We start from the raw sequence: 21,203 nt of genomic DNA on the forward strand, positions 1-21,203 counted from the left end.
CACTGTCCTTAAAATGGCGAATCAAATTTTTCGAATCCACCAACCATGTTTGTTTGTTTCTTTTTAAAATTGGCGCCTCCGGATTCCACCGAAAGCCTCATCGACCGACAAGTGCTTTATCGTTTCTTTGTTTACATTGCTCTGAACTGAAAGAGTTCAGGCAGGAACTGTTACATTACAAGTTTAAAAGTAACATGGTTTTGTTTTTGATAGCTGCTTAGTTTTACGGAAACAATTCAGACTCGAGAACTTATGTATTTCTCGTTGAACGACACGTTAAATAAATTACGTTTAAGAAGAATTATACGGATATATTTTCTCCTGAAACTGCGCTATTATTTAATTTGTTTTTCGTTAAACAAACATATCATATTCCGCTTCAAAACTCTTTTCAGTATAAGTTTTTTTTTCTGGCTTTTTAAACTCTTTTTAAAGAAAGGATTCGAAAGATTTGTGGATTTGCAGAACCTTCCTTGAATCCGGATTAGAATTCGTAAAATTCTGGATTCGTTCCATCTGTACTATTTACACTTTTCTGCCTTATCAAATGTGGGAATTTGCACGAGTTTGCAAAGTGTAATCCAACTGAACACAGCTACTAACAACAGTGACATGTTTTTTGAAAAGAGGATATCTATATGGGAACTATTCAAGGTTTACTGCTTCAGAAGCAAAAGACTGCTCAACAAATCTCGGCTGCATGACACATGTAAATCCGATTTGAACAATTTCAGGCAAACTTAGCATAACTGCAACATGCGCCTGCTGTTTCCCATTACATGTGGAACATTTGAGTGTGAACTTTGCATCATTTGCTTCACTTCCAGGTACAATGTTTCATGACTCCGTCTGGAAACACGCGCGATTGGTCGTGACAAACAGTCGTCTTTGATATGCTGACTGTGTAGTACGTATTATCTTCAATGGTTTTATAAAAAATCCAACAACAGACCTGTCTTTTAATGATGTCCAAATTCTCGTAGCCTTCGCGCACCAACTTTTCAATCTCCGGCTGTTCTTGAACGGCTTTGTTCTCTCTGAATGCATCTCTCACTCTGCGTAATGCGTATGATCTAAACAAAGAGAAGAAAAACGGTACACTGTAACATCAACATTGATGACAGCGAAACATGAAATGTCCGCCGCACCGCTCTCACGAGAACTGACGCAATGACAGCGACATTTACGTCGGCTTTGTAATGCGTATTGCGCAGAAAAGTATATATTATGTTCACCTGTAAATATAACTGTTAAATCGACCTGACTCACGCATGAGAAGCTTATATAATTTCAAAACTTCGCTACGACCCACTACCATGTTTACCGGATGTTGATTTCGCTCACAGACCGGAAGATAGCAGAAGACAGGTGATTTTGGTGTTCGATGCAATTGCTATGTTTTCAAACTTTATATTGTATTCCCATTTAAATAAAATGTACGATAATAAAAATGCATGACACGTGAACGAGTTTTGGCAAATAAAAATATGTTGCCCTTTGGCCAATAAAACGCCGGTATGATCGTAATCGGCGCATGTTATGGTCGTTTGTTATTGTTGTCTTGTCCATGTGCTGGTTTCATTCGATAATGTCGGTTGGTTTCGGTTCTCTGCAAACCGTATTTCTACGCAGGTTATGCACACACAGAACCGTGCTCAGGTTATCGACCACCGCTACTGCACGCTCGCACGGATTACCGGAGAAACGTTCCGAATCTCTTCACATCCAAGGCCGGGATTACGTCCCGGATAGTTTTACGAACGTCACACCTCGTATCTTGTCTCACCTCGATCGTAAGCTCCACCTCGAGAAATGTCATCCTCTACAACTGTTGAAGCAACGGATAGTCAATTTCTTCTTCAAGAACTACGTGAACCGCATCGGGAACCCGATCTTCTCGGTCTACGACCGACTGGGCTGTGTGGTGACTTTGGAACAGAACTTCGACAGTCTCTTGGTGCCGGCGGACCATCCTTCCAGAGGGAAGAGTGACAGTTATTACGTGAATTCTAAGTATATGTTGAGGGCACACACGTCGGCGCACCAGAGGGACCTCATTCAGTCGGGGTTGGACAGCTTTCTGGTCGTGGGTGATGTTTATAGGAGGGACGAGATCGACAGCCAGCACTACCCGGTGTTTCATCAGGTGGAAGGTGTGAGATTGTTGACGGAAGAGCAGGTAATAGTTGTGTGAGCAGTCGATCAGTCAGTTTTTTTTTAATACTATGATTTTTGCAGTTCAAAAAACTATACGGAAACATAGAAGCAGGAAGAAAGTATTGTGCGCAATGCTAGAACATTTACTAGGACATTGAAACTAGTAAGATAAAAGAACGCAGCAGTATAAACAGTTAAATATGAAGGGACGAACCAGAAATTATTCGCATGTGTGCAAAAAGACGTTTTCCATAGAGATTTACGAAACTGAAAATTTAAAGTAGCACAGAGGTCATTTTTAAGACCCAGTTTTCTTCCTATAAAACTGTTAAATAGGCCAGTAAGATGCACCATGCGAACTAATTTACACCACAGAGTCATAATTATCGCGGAAATTGAATTTAAAATACGCCGCAAAAAGCGACCGTGCGCAACGGTGGTGAAGAGCAGTACCAGCCTGTGATCTGCCTGGAACCTCGCGCTGACGCTATAAGGAGAACGCTCGCTGATTGGCCTAGAGAAATGTTGTCTGCTACTCCGCTGTCGTCTGCTACTCGGCTGTTCGGGGTTCTGATAAAGCCTTTCTCCTTGCTCGGTAATGCTTCGGCCGCTCCTTCTATCCCCAATTCTCCGGGAAAACTGGCAAAACAGGTTTACGGCGGCAAAGGGACAAGGCGCTGACCCCCACTGATCGGCAAACCAGAACGAGTCTCCTTATGCCGTCATCGGTGACGTGCCACCATACCTCCTCATCCTCGTTATAGCTGGAGTGATGAGTTAAGGGTGAAGGCGCGGAGCTATGTTTATGTGAGTATTTTTCTGGGAAACAAATTGCACACATCAAAACCTTTCGCGCTATTCTGTATAATGACACACACACTTTCATCAGATATCTTAATCTCAAATTTTTTTGGATGGCCCTCTGTACTCCTTTAAAGGATCAGCTTTCTTCTTCTTCGACCTCAAGTGCGGAGATTGGCCAGCACTAAGCTAAATGGTTACGAGCAATTTCAATTTATGTATTTTTTTAGGCGGCTGTGAACAGCCCGGGTAACAGTGCGCGCTTCATCACTAAAAAACAGTGAAACCAGAAAAAAAGATGCCAAAGAAAGAAAGAAAAAAGGAAAGAAGGCGACCAACAATGAATGAATAAAGCTATGATCGATGAGGATGACGAATTTGAGTTAACAGCAGGGCAGTGCAATGTGAGGGGGACAGCGAAGAAATACAAAAACAAAAAAGAAATAAAAAAGGAAGTGCACAAACGTTGCATGTACTATGCTGCCTAGAAACGCTGAGAGAGAGACGGACATACGATGCGATGCAAGCCTCCTAGGGATAAGTGTCACCCAGAATTAAAGTGCCACTAACGGACTAAATCTCCCGTCGTCACAAATTCTACCAAAGTTACGTTACTTAAAAATCTCACTTTACATTACTGCAAAATACGTTGGCTCTACGTGACGCGAAAGCTAGGGAAAACTAGTTTTTATTTTTGAGTACTGTGACAGAGTGGCACTTCTAGAGAAGTTGACAAGGATGTTGATGTTGCGGCAGAATCACCGCCAGTCCATGAGACAGCAGGGCCCCTGGGACAAAATCTGCATTCTCGTTAACTTGTCCCAACACCTTTAGGTGGTTCAGTGCTCAATAAACGCCTTATTTTGCAGGCTCACTCCTTTTCCTTCACCATTGCCGCATGAAATTACTTTGGAATTGACTGAGAAATTAGCAAAATTTAATGAATCCTGTCAGGAGTTCACCATTTCGTGGCTTTGTGGTTTTGTGTACGTTTAAATAACTAAATGAATGTAATCTATTTCCAGTTATTGATTAATTAATAAAATTATATCAAAAGTCACCAACACTAATTTTTACGGCCATAATCACGCATACCCCTGCAGTGCAGGGAACCCCCAATTTTTTTCCCTTCTACTGTTTTTTTTATATTTCTATTTCAAGAACAGGTCAACCAGTGCAGCTATAACAAACGTGATGTAAGAGTAGTGATGTAGTCATACTTTGTTTAGTACTCTAGCTTAACGTGCCATTAACAAATAGTTCAAGTTCAATAGTTCAATAGTTTATTGAGAACATAAAAGACGAATACATGAGCAAATAAAGGACAGAGAGGGCGGCCCTGTAAATCGGTCCTTGTAATTAATCAGTGATGTATGAAATAAGCGTGTGGGGAAACATTATTACACGTAAAAATTACATTCAGCATTACATAAGACAGAACTACACGCTACAACATATTACACATATTACATTGCTGCTATGTAAAAAAAGAAGAAAATTGAAATAGAAAAAAAGACAAAATATAATAACAAAAGTAAAAGCGATAAAAATGACAGCGTGTAAAACAATGAAAAATGCGTCTTACATATATCGTGTGTTCTGCAATGGCTGTTTGACATTTTGACATGACTATTAGACACCTGTTTGATAGCTACTGATTGGTTCATTCGGTATTTGCCAGCTGTTCAATGAACAGTCGTGCAGGGATTCCCTGCACCTGTTCGAAGACGGTGTGAGGGAAGAGGAAAAACAGGAGTGCCACACACTGGAGGCGGACAAGGTGCTCCAGCATGGACTCAAGACCTGCCTGGAGAGCCTGGCAAGACATCTTTTTGGACCAGGTATTTCTAGCAACATTATGCCCTAGGGCCTTGTGTTTCAGGGTTAAAACTGGCCATGAGCAAGTTACTATAAAAAAGAAACAAACTTACCCTGCAAAAGTAGTAACTGTTTTACAGTTACTCTTATTGAAACTTAACTAGTTAGCTTATTAATTAGTTACCGTATTTTCCGGACTATAAGTTGCACCTCTGTATAAGTCACCCCCCCCCCCCCCCCCAAAAATGGCTATTTTCACCAAAAAGAATGGCATGTAAGTCGCACACCCCACCCACCCAAAAAAACAATATCAAACCCTACCTTTGCATATGATGCACTTGTGCATTCAAAATGGTGCATTTATTTTCTGCAAGTACAATGTAAAATCTATAAAATTCCTCATCCTCAGATTAACATTTCAGCAATCTCGGGTGGAAGGCTTACTGCCATGTCCGCATCAACCGTCGTAGTCCAACCCGCTTGAATCACCACTGTCACTCTTGCGATCACTACCAGAAATCAGTCCAGCATTTCTGAGGCCCACGGAAATTGTGTTCACTGAGATATCCAAGGGCTGGAGCATCTTAGTCATTCCGCCAGAATCATTACTGGAACGCAGTTCTTCGCCTTGATCTTCCGCTTTACATGATCCGTGGTGTGCGCCCTCACATATCCATAACAAGGAGCCCTTTCCTTGCGTGAAAGAACCCATCTGGTCGCCGCAAAAAGCACTGGTCAAGCCAGAGACCCATCATCTCCTCGTCCATCCAACCTTTCACGTTGGTCTCAACGACGACCGCAGGTGGGAGGGGTTGGTGGGCATTGTTTTCCTTTTAAAAATCAACATGGGTGGCAGTTTCGTCCCATCAGCGCAGCAGACTTCTCGTGCCCTGTCGTCTTTACTGTCGCGCTCTTTTCACCCTTTTCGGCAGTAGTTCTGTCCATTGGAATATCGAACGTCAGCGGCGCCTTGTCCATGTTGACGATGTGGCTTGCGTCGACGCCATGACAGTCGACCTCTTTGGTCACAAATGCCTCGAAGTTTTCAAGCATGCTTCTTGAACTTTTCCGGTAGCTTCTGGCAGACCGTCGCGCAGGCTGTGATAGCGGGCTTGCGTCTCCGCATAAAGCGGAAACACCGAAACAGGCCACCCACAAAGTCGGGCACAGTCACCTCTGTGGCTAGTGTCCTTGCCTTCAGGTGCACTTGCACTGTTGATCCGGGAAGGATAACGGACGTATTTTGGTTACCGTTTCCGTTTTCGTTACTGCTAGATTTTCGTTTATTGTTATCCGTTTCTGATACCGGCCTTTCAATTTCGTTTCCGGTACTGTTTCAGGTAATCGAACGGTAGTTACAGAGATGCGGGAGGACAGCCTGCCCAGCTCTATCAGCACCCTGTTTTGCCCAAGTGCTGCTTCGGTGTCACGCGTACACACTAGATTAGTACTTTTACGTCATTGGGATGCGCACATCTTGCAAGATAATATATATATATATATATGTGTGTGTGTGTGGGAACATATTTTCAGTCTTCAGTCACTCGGAGTCCAGCAACTCAAGATGGGCGTAACTTTCATCCAATGTCGCATTCATAAGCGGACGCTCTCAATAGTAAATAATACTGCCATGGCCACAGTGAAAAGAAAAAAATGTACAAAATAAGTAACTAAAAATCATAGAGCTGGCATCCTCATGCCATAGTGGAGTATAGTCACGTGTCAATGGCACAGAGTTATGAGGACTGGGGCGAGGTAAGTGAGGGATGCACCCTCGAGATCCATTTTGCGCTTTCTTTCCATGCTCTCGTGTAGTATTTATATAGCATTACAGGGAATGGAGTCATCAAAATACAAAAACAAAAAAATGAAAAGTCACTCAAATGTCATCGCACAACAGGAATACCCATTACCCGAATTCAATACCGGACGATAAATTCGTTTCCGTTTCTGTTTTCGTTACCATTACCGTTACCCTTCCCCGCTGTTGATAGTCCCCGACCGTCTACTCGTTGTTCTAAGATCCACTTGTGAAGACGATCCTCCAACAGTGGCCAGTGTGCCTCCTTTCCATGGTCGGCCTTCTTGGTCGATTTCATTTGACGCAGCGTGGTCCCAGCGTGGCCAGTCCCGCACCAACTTTTCGCTGACGTCAAAGTGTCTCCCGGCAGCTCGATTTCCATTCTCAAGAGCGTAGTCGATAACGGCCAATTTGAACTTCGCAGGGATGTAGTTCCGTAGCCGGGCCTATGGCTTTTTTAAACAAACGGAAGTAGACATCAAATAACGGATGATTTTACTGGAAAGATGAGAAAATTACAGATGAAATGAAACAAAAATCAACGTCGTATAACGTACCAAACATACAAAAATTAAATTTTATCGATCGTTTCTTCGAGGCAATCCGCTATCTTGGATGAGGACTTTCTGACCTAACCCGAGGCACAGTCTCGACGCCCGCACCGCCTAGTGTGTGCCTGGGGGGGGGATTTATCGTCACTTTCTACGCTGCTGTGTTCTTTGTTGGTAACCGCACGCAGCTCATTGTCCTCCATTCTGTCCAAAAAGTCAGGCAAACCATATTTCTGAAGAGTGTCAGGCACATTGCACCAAGTGTTCAAAATTCACTGCGCTGGCACAATTCTTGATCTCCCCCTGTTGTTTTAGCAATCGTGTAACACTTATTTCGAATACTTGAAACCGCCTTGCCACCGCTAAATTGTTGCTGTATTTACGAAACTGTTAACTGTTTTCATCAAAGCGCCGGAGACCGACGCTATGACAATGAATGAAGAATGAACGCCATCCCCATTGTGCCTGTATTGCCTGTTGTGCCTGTAAAAGGTTGTCTTATAATCGAGAAAATACGGTACTTACACAGTTACCCCACTGTAGGTGTTGTGTAAGTGCCACCCGATGTCTGTTCATCCAGTCTGCAGATGTCTTGTGTGACTTTCACTTTACCTGGGATGCATTTGAATAGAGATACGCCACACACGTCACCACATTGTGCATTATAATATATGCGCCATCAAGCCAAAGTATATTTGCATGAGTGGTCTGTGCACTGCTAATGCACACCATCAACTGCTGTTCGTCTGCAACATGTATTTAATAAAGAGATCCAGGGACCACACAGAATGAGGCGTGCCAGCGGAATCAGCTCTAATAGGAGACAACAGGAATTTCTCTTAAGGGCACGTCACAAAACAAAACACTGAACAACGGCAAGACAATGTAAAACTACATGGCACAACTGGAGTTGCTCTTTCAGAAAGTATTCTGCATTTAGTGAGAGTCTTCATAAGTTATTTCCAGATTTCTGTGATCTTGCATCTGTAGATCTGTTGCCCCTAACCTATCTTGACTTTATTGAGTAATGGGAATGCATGCCACAGTAACTGGCAAGGGACAATAAATGTGCACGTTCTTGACACAATTAGAAAATGTGACGTGTGTTTGTGCTCACATTCGTTCAAGGCCACCGTGTGAAAATAAGTGATTCGTTTTTTAAATAGGGCTTGTGTCAAAAAACTATGTCTTAGAAAAGACTAAAGAACGCGCAAGTATTAATTTTTTGCGTTACCATATTGCACATCCACAATGACAACTACAGCTCTTCTTCTAAATATTACTGTGGTGGTCTCAGACAACAGCTAATTGGAGTCTAAGAGAAGGCGAGACAGCCTTACTTGTGTCAGATGATTTAAACAGGGGGCATGTTTTAAACGATGATTATATCGCCTTTAGTCACGCCCAACTGTCATTTCCAGAGACGGAGATGCGCTGGTCATCCACCTACTTCCCCTTCACGCATCCCTCCTGGGAACTGGAAGTCAAGTTTCAAGGGGACTGGCTGGAGCTCCTGGGGTGTGGGATCGTCGAGCAACAGATCTTGTATAACGGTGAGGACAGACTTGGTTTGTGTGGTCGCCCTAAACTGTGCCACTTCTTGTCTTCATGGGAACGCATCTAGGGTTGCCACCGGGCCGGTATTATACCGGCACGGCCGGTTATTTGAGTGCTCTGCCGGTTGCCGGTAGGAAGGTGATACCGGCAGCCTTTTGCCGGTATTTGTGGCTCAAGACCTTTCATAGCGGCTTTTACGGGATTTTCCCTCCAACATTCCACTACAGCTTGAATAAATCTGGAACGCAGCATTACCGAACCATGACAAAGGCTTTTTCAGAACCCCGAACAGCCGAGTAGCAGACGACAGCGGAGTAGCAGGCAACATTTCTCTAGGCCATTCAGCGAGCGTTCTCCTTATAGCGTCAGCGCGAGGCTCCAGGCAGATCACAGGCTGGTACTGCTCTTCACCACCGTTGCGCACGGTCGCATTTTGCGGCGTAGTTTAAATTCAATTTCTCCGATAATTATGACTTTGTGGTGTGAATTACTTCTCGTGGTGCATCTTATTGGACTATGTAACAGTTTTATAGGAAGAAAACGGTGTTAAAAATGACTTTGGTCCTACTTTAAACCCATACACGCTTGCGGGATGATCCAGGATTGCTGGATACTGGAACGGGGAACCGTGCGGGATTTGTGAAAGCTGGACTGTCTCCACTTGCAGCGGAGAAGAACTGAACACTTTGTAAAGCAATGCGCTGCACGGAGCAGCGTAAGAAACGTCGTACATAAGTTGCCTCAGCGTCATAGGTCAAATTTCTTGCATATTTCGTTCACGTATTTTTCTGTCGTTGGTTTCGAATATTCCGTGAAACTTGAAATTCGCGAAAAAAAAAGAGCGCTCGCGAATTTCGTGAAAATTAGTTTCTCGCGAAAAGTACTACTTATACAGTATCAGAGAATTTTGATGTGACTGGAAATGTCAGCGTATTTTCAGGGAATTTGCCAGAACGGCAGCTGAAGTCGCGGAAAATCGCAGAAAAATGATGTCATGATAGGCAGTGAATCGTGAGTGCTGATGAGTGGTTGAGCGGCCAAGCCACAGAAAAGTTGCCGTGAGTAGCAGTTCCATATGACAAGCTCAGAGGCAGCAAAATAGAGAAAAGATTTACTAATTTCTCAACAAATGATCTGTTTTATTAGGGATCTGTTTCAAAACTTAGCAGCAGGCACCAAGTTCCCTTTTGTTTTGGTCAGGGAATTCACTTGAAATAGTCAGTGAAAACCTGCAAAAAATCCGGGCTGCAGCTTAGTAGACGCCCTGTTATTGTCCTCCACATGCTTGTTCCCAATATGGCCTGCTCAGACCTAACATTATTTTAACAGTCAGCACTAGCCTTATAGGGGCTCTAAACAGCTTGCTGAACATTCTCCACTTAGCATACCCCGTCAAAAAACATGTACTTCCTGCTACAGTAGAATCTCGTTAATTCAAAATCACTTAACTCAAACCTTCGGATAATTCAAACTCTCATCCGGGTCCCATCCAAGCCACATGTATTTCAATCGGGAGGACCTCCCAGTAATTCGAACGAATGACCGGATAATTGGTTAATCGGATAATTGGTCCGGACAGCAAGTACGGGCACCAATTGGGACGCGAAAATACTCCAAAAGCCGGGAGATGACATAACGAAAGAAAGAGAGGACTCCGACTTAACGTAACAAATAACAACTTTAAGCAGACGTTTCGCCTGTCATACGACGGGCATCATCAGTGCAAGACTGAGCGGGAGAGCCAACAACCAGTCGCTACTTAAGGAGATGACAGTATTGTTCGGGAAGGGGGCCACGGTTTTTGTTACAATGCAAGGGATCAGCGCGTATGTGCCACGATTCCAGGAGCTTCCTCGGTCCCCATCTTTGCTCGCGTGCCAAGGTCACCGCGTTATTGTAGTCGAAACAATGCCCCGTGTTCCAAGAATGCTCGCTGAGTTCGGTCTTAAGCCGTGTGGCATGTGTGGCGTTCCGGACGTCGCTCTTGTGTTCTTTTATGCGGGTCCTTCTTTTTTGGCCTGTCTCGCCAATATAACACGTGTCACAGTCTAGACATTGTAGCTTGTAAACCACGCCAGACTGGTTTTCTGGGGCGACAATGTTTTTTGGCTTGGAGATGAGGCTGCGCAGTTTAACGTAACATTTGCACTATATTCCGGAAAAGGGACACATTTCACCAGGGCATTCTGTACTGTTTGACTCCCCCTTTCTTCAGAGGTCGCTGCCTTTCGGTGTGTGCAGGCACACCGTAGAGACGGTTGACGATAAGCGGAGGAGGTGCCCTGTACCCACCAGGCACAAGAAAACCACATGTGAACGTCATTGTCCAGGCTTTACGAAAGCATCGCCGTTCTTTAGTGCATATGTCAAAGACACTCGGGAAAGGACAAAAACATGTGCGCGGGGCCATCTTTCTGGGACGTTACCCTTCTTTGAACAGCAGGGTGATGTTTAGCAGGGGCCGTGGCTGTGACCAAAATTCTGTCGTACGCGTGATTCTTAATTTCGAGAAGCTCATGCCGCATGAATTTTTAAAGTAACGATCTCTTGCCTGTTTCCTTCTCTGAAGCTGTAAAGAGGTCACCAAAAATCTTTGGGTTTACCCGGGAAGTTTGCTTGGTTCGGTTATTCGCGGATTCGTTATCCGAACGAAAAGGGACGGCTCCCAAGTTGTCCGGATAATCGAGACACGACTGTAATGCCAAATATCCAATAAGCAGTCAGAAGATAGCCGAGTCACCATCACCTAAATATCGGCATTGTGACGGCTAGAAAGTGGCCAAATCTGGTAGTTTGCAACCCTGACTGTGGCCTCTTCTGTGATGTAGCGTGAAAATTCTTCCTTGAGGCTGTCCAGCGAGAAGGTGGCCAGTGAATGCAGTTCTCTGCAGTCATCGAAGTACCGTATTTACTCGCATAATTTGCGCACATTTTCTTAAAAAAAGCCGTAAAAGGTGGGGGCACGCAAATTGTGCAGGAATATTGGTTGTGTTATTCAAACAATGCAAAAATTTTAAAATTTTAGTATGCTGGTCACACATGCTCTCAGTAGAGCCAGCGTTTACGTTATCACTGCATTGCACAAGCGCAAAACAAAGTACCCAAATGGCGCAGAAACGCTGATGGTCAGGAGGCAAAATGCCGGCCCACTGCCGGTCGTATACCGGTGAAATGCGTCGAGATGCTGGAAAACTCCACTAGTCGCACTTGGCAACCGAAAGCACGCTATGATCGCCAAGTTTGCCGTGTTGTGCTGTAAGGTTTGTCCAGCGTTTCTTTCCGTGTTTTGTAGTTCGTATGTAATGCTCCTGGAATTGCTGTGACATCATTTACATATAAAATCAGCAATAGACAGACAAGGATACTTACTTGAGGCACACTAGCTGTAAGAGAACGTACATTTGATAAGGCCTCTTTGGAAATGGGAATCCTGTTGTGTTCCACCACTCATGTAAGATGATATCAAGTGGGACGATAAAGTTTAGTGATAACAATTTTGCGGTTAATTGATTCGAAAGCTTTAGACGAGTCAACAAAGACGCCGAGCAATCTGAAAGATTCTATGGCAAAAAGCTTCGGCCTGACCGGGTTCCAGAACTCATAAAGTGAAAAAAAAAAAAAATTCCTATGCCTATTATCCTAAAATATGCCTATTCTAGAACTGTTCTGGAATGACCTGTTCTGTCAATCTACAAGTCATCGTTGGTAGCACACACCAAGGACTTTATGACATCTCAACAGACAGGATTTCCCAGGAAACGTGTCATTGAACTACAGTAAAAAACACTACGCCAATTAGAATCTTGTGATCAACGGCATTTGTTCTTATTAGGTTTTTGCCACTTCCTGATGTAAGCATAGTGTATCGTAAGTTTAATTATGTAAATATTTGCGAATTGAACTCTGAAATTAGCCATGTAAAGGTCACTTTCTTGCCCCACCAATATGAATAGCGTGTCTAATTTATTCAAATTAATGATAATTGACAGTGGTATTGAGGAGTTATCCCACTGAAAAAAATGGCCAAACATTAGCCGAAAACTAAACGAAAGGAGGTTCCAAACCCAGCTCACAGAATGATTGTAGAAAAAGTGACAGTTCTTGAAATTACGAGAGGTACAGCATTATGAGACACAATCAAGCAGCACAGCATGTCAGCCCAATATTGGTCCAATATTGGGCCAACATGTTGTGTTGCTTGGAAAGCCATGCCTGTGTTATCTCTTTCTCCGATGCCGATCTGGGCTGGGTTTTCAACCTCCTTTTGTCGTACTGACAACAATTGCGCAGAAAAATCCGTCACGCGCTATCCTCTATGAGCTCCGTAGAGCACGATCTTTCACTATTTTTTCCAATGGGATAGCTCCTGGATATCGCTGTCAATTATCATTATTTTGAGTAAATTAAACAGGCTCTTCACATTGGTGGGGTAAAAAAGTGACCTTTACTTGGCAAATTTCTTACTTCAGTTCGCAAAAATTTACACAATTAAACTTTCGTTACATGACGTTCACATAAAGAGGTGGCAAAAACCTAATAAGAACAAATGCTGTTGACCGCATGATTCTATGTGGTGTAGTTTTTTGAATTATAATTCAATGACACGTTTTCTGGGACACCTTGTAGATGGCATCATGAGCACTGTTAGGTGACGCTAGCATGGCACGGAAACAAAATGGCCTCCTCTTGCTCGTGGAAGGCAGTGTCAGTACTCCGAAGAGAAGCATATTTAAGTGACTCTGGCAGTGAAGCTTTCGCATTGCAGTGCAACCAGTCCAACTTTTCTTCCTTTGCAGCCGGAGTGGAACGCAAGGTTGGATGGGCATTCGGACTGGGCTTGGAGAGGATCGCCATGAAGCTGTACAACATCTCGGACATCAGGGTGTTCTGGAGCAAGGACCCCGGATTCTTTGCACAATTTCAACACAATGACCCCTATATGCCCGTTAGCTTCAAGGTCAGTGTTCATGCATAAATAATGTGTTGCTGAGTGTGAAAGCACTGCTTAGTATTGTACAAACTGGTTCCAAGTGTCTCTGGCAGATTAAGTAAAATCTCGTTAGTTCGGCCCCCGTTAATTCGGAATTTCGGATAATTCGGCTCCCCCAGTTGGTCCCGTCAAGACTACCATGTATTTCTATGGCAGGAAGCTCTTATTAATTCGTAAAAAAATTCAGCGGGCTCCACATAACTCGGACTTTGAGCCGGACAATCGGCTGTCACCAACGCGAAAATGAGCGGCGCAAGCTCCCATCGCGAGACGTCATCACCTGATCTTCTTAACTCTCTCTTACTGCACGTGTGCTGCCCTTCCTCGTGTTTGTGACACTTTACCCATTGTATTGCACCATAAATTTAAAGGGACACTAAAATGCAAAAACAACTTGCTCTCCAATGAAAGTCCATGCATGAAGTTGTACAATTCCAACGAAATTAGTTCGCACAGCGCTACCGTTTAGAAGAAAAACGCAATGAAAACAGAGCCGTCTTTGGCGGCATCCAATGAGACAGCAGGAGAAGTGCGCGCTTACCTATCGTTGCCATGTGGATTTGGAATGGGCCTGATCATAGTGCTCTGTATAGGTGCGACATGATGAGGACTGCTGCATTTTTCAATACCGATCCACTGAATTGCAGCTAGGGCCCCAATTCAAATCAGCAACATCAGGGTTTAACCCGATATTTCCCCGAAAATTGCTGGACCAGGGGGATATGAAGTCATCACAATCAACACAGAACTTCGGAAATTGTTGTATATGCATAAATAGAGCCTGAAGTTTTTGGGAAATATTTTTTTCTAATTTTGGGGAGTAAAAACCAGGTAAATAAACACGGGCTCTAAATTCATGCAAATTCGTGTGGAAAAACTGCGGGTACACTAAATTCGGGGAGAAATTGGGCTCAGTTACTCAAACCTAACTGAACTAGTTCGGTACAAATGGTGATGTAACTGCATTTGCTGCCAAACAAGTAAGTTAGTGCTTTCCTGCAGACATCTCAGTGAGGGCAATTTGCCGGGTAAAAATCGGGGTTTCACCCTAAAGAGGCAACCTTCAATTCGGGGTGCAAGTTCGGGGAAAAATCGGGTAAAACCCTAAAACTTCAGGCTCTGTGCATAATCATGCTCATACAAACTGTCAAAACAGAGACCCTGCTGCCTCTTGCATGCATGAAACCTCGGACAGCACAGTCGGTGACAGGATTCGAACCCGTGTCACCTCCCAGTCTCGGCGTGAAAAGCGGCCGCCCTAACCACTACGCCACGGGAACTGGTATCTGTACAAATCTATGTCATGACATAGGAATATGCAATACTGTTTTTACCAAACACAGCACAGGCAGTACCGTGCTTATCACAGCATAAGCAATCAAGTCACAAATTTTAGCATCCAAAATTCACAAAATTGAGTCATCATGGATGTGTGCCCCGTGCATGAATCATGAAAAATTATAGTCATGGAATGGAACTGTTTAGCAAGGTCTTGCATCAAATGTGGCGGTCCACAGACTATGACGAAGTCGCCCCATTACATACACGCACTATCAACAGCAGCTCCAGTTCTATCGGCAATTTGCTAGGGTGAAGCCACGGATGGGGTGAAGCTCCCAAGGCCATTCCAGCATCACCGACTAGGGCTCACATAGGGGAGCATTGCATTAGTTAAGTAGGCGCTAGAGCACTGCACAGGCCCGGGCTTGGCATTTTTTAGGCAGGCATGGGCTGGGCACGGGTTTCAGCCACCGGGCCGGGTACGGGCTTGACAATGCCAGCCATGGTCGGGCATGTATGCGAACATATTTCACGAGACTGGACAGCTGAATTTTTTTAAATTACTTTCTTTTCCCCATTGTGTATGGGATATCAGGTACAGTCGAGCCCGTTTATTACGATCTTCGATAGAACGATAACTCCGATATTGCGATCGAATTGCTGGTTCCCATCAGCTCTCCCATTGAACTACATGTAAACAAAACTTCGATATAACAATCGCCGCGAAAGCGCTTGCACGGATATAGCGATTGTAATTCTTCCGGCGGCCGGTTAAAACGCGTGAAAATTAGAAAGCAAGGTTGCACAATTTCACTGAAGACAAATTACATTGGCATTTTCGAGAGCCTTCGCCTCCGTGCGCACTAAAGTGAGAACGCAGTGCGTTTATCCGCGCATGACTGCCGCAGATTAGATGCGTGCGTTGCAAGGCACGCGACTTCGAAAGGGCGGGAGGGGCTCGCGCGAAGTAGAGAACGTTGTTCCCTTTCCACATCGTTCTCTCGCTTTCAAGCTTTTTTTCTTGTTTTGCTGCGTGCTTGCTACGATGGCGTCCGCGTTTCCGAGTCGCTTCTTGACGAGGAAAGACGCGTGGCTCGACCTGAAGTTGCATGCGCTCTACGGGCTTTGTACTGGTGCAAAACCGCGTTGTGAAGTACCGCGGCTTGGAAAACGTGTATTGGCAGACAGTTGCGTGTCACCACCCAAACACGCGTCGACGGATTACCCGTGGTGGAGGCGCATTCTGATGGACCACGAACTCCCAATCGTGAGAACTGTGATGACTACCGCATTGGATGATGAGCAATGGACGAGGTCGTCGATCTCAAAAAGGTGCGGCGCCCCACGCAATATCGGTGGTTAAGTTATCTTTCGACACGCAGCTGCGTCATTTTAGAGCTAGATAAAATGCTTCTGCGCTCACAACAAACGCGCATGTTCAGCAGCGTTGTACTTGTGGCGATCTACTTCGTTTACGCGAACCCGAGCGGCAATTTCTCGAAAGCTCGTCTTTTACGATACCCTGATATAACAGTCAGATTTCGCGTTCCCGTCAATATCGTTATAAACGGGCTCGACTGTATTCTCATCTGAGAACTACTCTATCACTTTTTTTACGTATGATCATGCTTATTTCGTGAATGGGTCTGGATTTCACGCATGCACTCACACACACTTGGGGATGATTGGTGAGGGTCCTGCACGGGCATCAGTTAGGTTAGGTGTTGGGACATACGTATTTCATTCTCGTGAGGGTCCAGCACGACGGTCAGTGAGGTTAAGTGTTCTGACATATTTCGTTTTTATGAGAGTCCTGCAAGAGAGTCGGTTAGGTTAGGTGTTCTGACATATATTTCGTTTGCGTGAGAGTTCGAGAAAGGGGAACAAACACCGGATCATGTGCAATAGAGAGGCGATGAGTCTCTCTTGAACTGCAATGTAACGTATTTGCTCGTGTAAGGCCCGCACTTTTTTTTCTGAATTTTGAGGAGGTGCGGCTCTTACACGAAACAGGCTCGTCAGAACCGCAACTTCGCCACGGTGGCTAATCAGAGTAACGTAGTAATAACTCGTAATAATGCTGTAATGACTCGTCAAGCAAACATTTATTTACCAATGATCGCAGATCTTAATAATCGTCTTTGTCATCATCATCTTCGCTCGCGGTATCACTTGCGCTCTCGTATCCTTTCAATTGATACCGCATAGCCATTGTTCCTCGTCGTATTCACGTAGTCCACAAGTTGTGCTTCGAGTCTTGGGAACTTGCACTGTTTTCCACGGAACGCTTTTCAGTTGCGCATGGTCCTGGCGAGCTGTTCTTTGTGACGCATCCAGGAACGCACACACTTCGCGTCTACGCCAAATTCTCGTCCAGCTACACGCTTGCCGTGCTCTTCAGCGTACTGGATGACTCATAGCTTGAATGCTGCAGTGTACGCATTTAGACGCTTCCCCATGACGCAAACTGACGATCCGAAACTGTGGGAAATGCGCGACAGAGCTCACGTGGGAATGGCGTGGTCTAGCGTCTGCAAATGGATGGACAGTGGCGGGGTGGGTGGCGGTGGCGCCCCCTTTTCGCTTCGTTTTTTTTTTTTTTTTTCAAATTTTTCAGCTCGAAAGGGGGGGGGGTGCGGGCCTTACACGAGTAAATATGGTACATACGCCCACGCGCCGCTGCGCACTGCATTCCCAAGCAACCAACCACAGAGCGGCTTGCCGGCAGAGAAACACAGCCATTGCTGATTTGAGTGTACCTCCTGACCCTCCACCAACTAGCTGCGTCCTTTTCCTTGCTGCGCTGTGCTCTTTAGTAAATCTAAATATGCCTCCGAACCATGAGAACAGATAGAACAGAGGCCGGCTGGTACCGGGTCTGAGCATGGAAACAGTCATGCCGGGCTCGGGCTGGAAATATGTAGAAGCCGTCGGTCCCGGGCCGGGCACGTGCCTGAAAATTAGGCCCGTGCAGTGCTCTAGTAGGCGCCCCTCACCTCTCTCTCTCTTTCTCTTCTAGTAAGCGCCCCTGTCAAATTGGGAGTACATTAGACACCCAGAGAGGTTGCTAAACAGCGAAAAGCAACTTTGGAGCACTAGAGTGCTCGCTTGCTGATGGCGCTTCCTGTTGCCTGCTCGTGCAGTGCACGGACGGAGGGCACGTGGGCTTAGTTTGAACCTATAGTAACGTTGGAAGAGACAACTGCGGCTGTGAAGACTTCTCCTTCTAACAGCGAATGAAGTGGGTAACATGGGAATCTGTAACGGGCGTGATAGTAGCTATTTACTGTGAAGACTGCTGCATTAAAGCACTGCGTTTCCCGCGAATAACCGCCGAATATCCATGTGGAAGTTGTCCACTAATAAAAAAGGCGTGATCACAGTTATAAAATTAATTGGGAGACAAAGAAGGTCTGTATTTTGCTTCCGAGCCACACTTCGAAAGCCGTCCCGCTGCCACTCAACAGGAAGTACGTCACGGAAAATCTTGGGCACCCGGGCGCTTGTCGTCTGCTTCCGTGCACCGAAATGAAACGGGCGTGTGAAGAGTCTCACACTCCCGGGTACGCGAGTGACGTTTGCATCTCGTTAAGTGAGCGGTGTCTGAAACACTCGCGCTTCAGGGCGTCTACTTAACGCGCCCATTATCTCCTCTACATTTGATGACCCGAGGACCATGTGGTCCTCGTTTAAGGGGAAATTACTGAAGCCGACGAGTTGCCCAGACAGAAAGAACGAGTTCTAAATTATCGCCAAAAATTATCAGCACCTTTCCACACTCCTCAATGCCATCCTTATCGGAGGTGCCGCACATACATTTGACTGTTTTCCCTTTTTTTTATATTTTCCTTTCGCATAAAAATGCGAGTCTGTACCGAATTTCCTTCTCTCCAGAGCCTTGCATTTTTGATGCCATTGAAGCCTACATATCTTCTCACAATGTATTCTCACAAAATTTTGCGTGACAAAGAAGTTGCAGCTGGCAACAGTGTTGCTCATTATTTGGGCTCGGAAATTCAGGCACTAAAAATGACGGAAATAGGCAGGCATTTAGGCCCCCCAAAATACCGCAATACGCAGTAAAAACATGAGACAATTGATGTTCCGAGACTCGAACACATATAGAAAGGACAAATACATACAAAGCCTCAAATTAATGATGAAAGATGGAAGTCACTGAAAAGGTTAGCCAGCTGTAGGACTCGAACCCACATCTTCTGGATTACCAGTCCAGGGCTCTACCAAGGCTGCAGGGCTCCCAGTAGAGCCCTGGACCGGTAATCCAGAAGATGTGGGTTCAAGTCCTACAGCTGGCTAACCTTTTCGGTGACTTCCATCTTTCATCAGGCAATAAAAAGCAAAAATAGGCACGTTAATCTGGTACCCTCTTTGGCTTTGTTGGTGTTTCAGAATGCTCCATCAATCAGATCAATTCAATTTCAGTTCTGTTATTGGTTACGCCATACACAGTATACAGTGGGGGCCCCGTAGCAAAGAAAATCCTGTACCATCAAGGAAAACTTGCTCGTTTAAAGACTACGGTACCGTACAAGCCGTGATGTCTGGCATGTGTATGCTGAGGCAGCCGGGAATCACGCTATATAGACCCAGAGTTGTGCCTAACTTGTTACAAGTAACTCATTACTTGCTAACGGTTACTTTTTGTGGTAACGAAGTAACGATTCAGCTACTTTTTAAAAAATGGTAATAGTAACGGAATCAGTTACAAAAATTGGTAACTCATTACTGACGTTACCTGTTCCTTTTCTTCAACGCGGGGGAGCACATTTCAGCACTCAGTGTGGCGCAATCCGTGCAGATTTGGCGGAGCGACTGTTCAGCTCGGCAGCAGATGTCATCATACGAAGCAGAACGAAGATCACTGATGTAAATTTTGAGTATCAGCTTCTTTTGAAGTGCAATTCCTCATTAATAAAGAGTCGAAGGCAAGGGACGGCATGTTTGTTGGCTCCTTTAGCTATGCGGCGGTAACGTAAAAGTAACTCGTTACTTTTGTATATTGGCAACATGTAACGTATTTAGTTACTGTTTTCTGAAGTAACGGGTAACGGTATTTAGTTCCTTTATTTGGGCAATGGGCACAAGTCTCTATAGACCTGTCCCTGTTTGTGAACAAATGACATCATAGTGTTCGTCAGCGCCACCAGTTTGGTAGAGTTGAACTATGCTCAAAGCTATGGGGTGAACAAGGTCGCACTCGAAAGCCACGGTCTTGAGGGGATTACGATGGTCCGTAAAAGGGACGCAGCCTTCGGTCCTTTTCTTTCAAAGGGAGGCAGCGAACGAATGTCCATTTGTGGAACCCAGCCCTCCCATTCTGATTTTGTTCCTGTTTCGGTCTGTCTACCAACGTCACGATGACGTTTCTCGGGTAGAGGTTTATTGAATAATGCTTATATGTTTCTACCCTCGAAGATCTTAAAAGGCCCGGAGAGACCAAATCTTTGGATCAGATGTATGCAAAGAAGGAACAAAAGACGCAAACACGCAGTAACACAAACCGAAATGCGGCGCGAGTCTGAAAGCTGCATTCGGACTTACACAGCTCAAAGAAAGGCTCTTTGGCATCTAAAAATATTAAAAAATGCTACAATTCAATAGAGTTTATAAAAAGGCAGGCAATCCCGAAAATGTCATATTTAGGCGTTTCTAGGCATATATAGGCAAATGCCTAAAAATGCAGGATTCAGTAGAGTCGATAAAAAGGCAGGCAACCCCCGAAAATGTCGTATTTAGGCTTTTCTAAGCATTTATAGGAAAATGCCTAAAAATGCAGGAATCAGTAGAGTCGATAAAAAGGCAGGCAACCCTGAAAATATCGTATTTAGGTGTTTCTAGGCATTTATAGGCAAATGCCTAAAAATCCAGGCCCTACTCATTATACTAACTGAACCCTTGTTCTCTGCTTCAGCCCCTGAGCAGCCACCCTCCCTGCTTAGCGGACATGTCCTTCTGGGTCCCCGAGGGATTCCAGGAGATGGACTTCTTCGACCTGGTCCGTAGCGTTGGAGGCGACTTCGTGGAGAGGGTGCAGAAGGTGGACGTGTTCACGCATCCCAAGACGAAGAGGACCAGTTACTGTTTCCGTATTGTGTACAGAAACATGGAGAGGGTGATGTTGCAGGAGGAAGCCAACGCCATCCACATGGACATTGGACACCATGCACAGCAGAGCTTAGGTGTCGAGCTGAGAATAAAGTAGAGGATAGGACGTATTGAGAAGAAA

The 21,203-nt window shown here is 44.9% G+C and overlaps 1 protein-coding gene across 1 annotated transcript; it reads left to right on the forward strand.

Moving 5' to 3' along the window:
• The first annotated feature begins 1,567 nt into the window (after nt 1–1,567).
• LOC135374864 (phenylalanine--tRNA ligase, mitochondrial-like) lies at nt 1,568–21,188 on the forward strand. The gene is made up of 5 exons (XM_064607790.1): nt 1,568–2,179; nt 4,640–4,799; nt 8,550–8,681; nt 13,482–13,642; nt 20,889–21,188. Exons 1-5 carry the CDS (start codon nt 1,568–1,570, stop codon nt 21,177–21,179), a joined length of 1,356 nt encoding a protein of 451 aa, XP_064463860.1. The 3' UTR covers nt 21,180–21,188.
• Nucleotides 21,189–21,203: the final 15 nt, after the last annotated feature.

Source organism: Ornithodoros turicata, unplaced genomic scaffold, assembly GCF_037126465.1.
Source record: "Ornithodoros turicata isolate Travis unplaced genomic scaffold, ASM3712646v1 ctg00000783.1, whole genome shotgun sequence".
Lineage (NCBI taxonomy): Eukaryota > Metazoa > Arthropoda > Arachnida > Ixodida > Argasidae > Ornithodoros > Ornithodoros turicata.

Excerpts from the sequence above, each read along its gene's own strand:
- LOC135374864 (XM_064607790.1), top strand. The coding sequence starts at position 1,568 with ATGTGCTGGTTTCATTCGATAATGTCGGTTGGTTTCGGTTCTCTGCAA. Across the intron at positions 2,180-4,639 it reads GATTGTTGACGGAAGAGCAG|CTGTTCAATGAACAGTCGTG; the intron begins GTAATAGTTGTG and ends GGTATTTGCCAG. Across the intron at positions 8,682-13,481 it reads GCAACAGATCTTGTATAACG|CCGGAGTGGAACGCAAGGTT; the intron begins GTGAGGACAGAC and ends CTTCCTTTGCAG.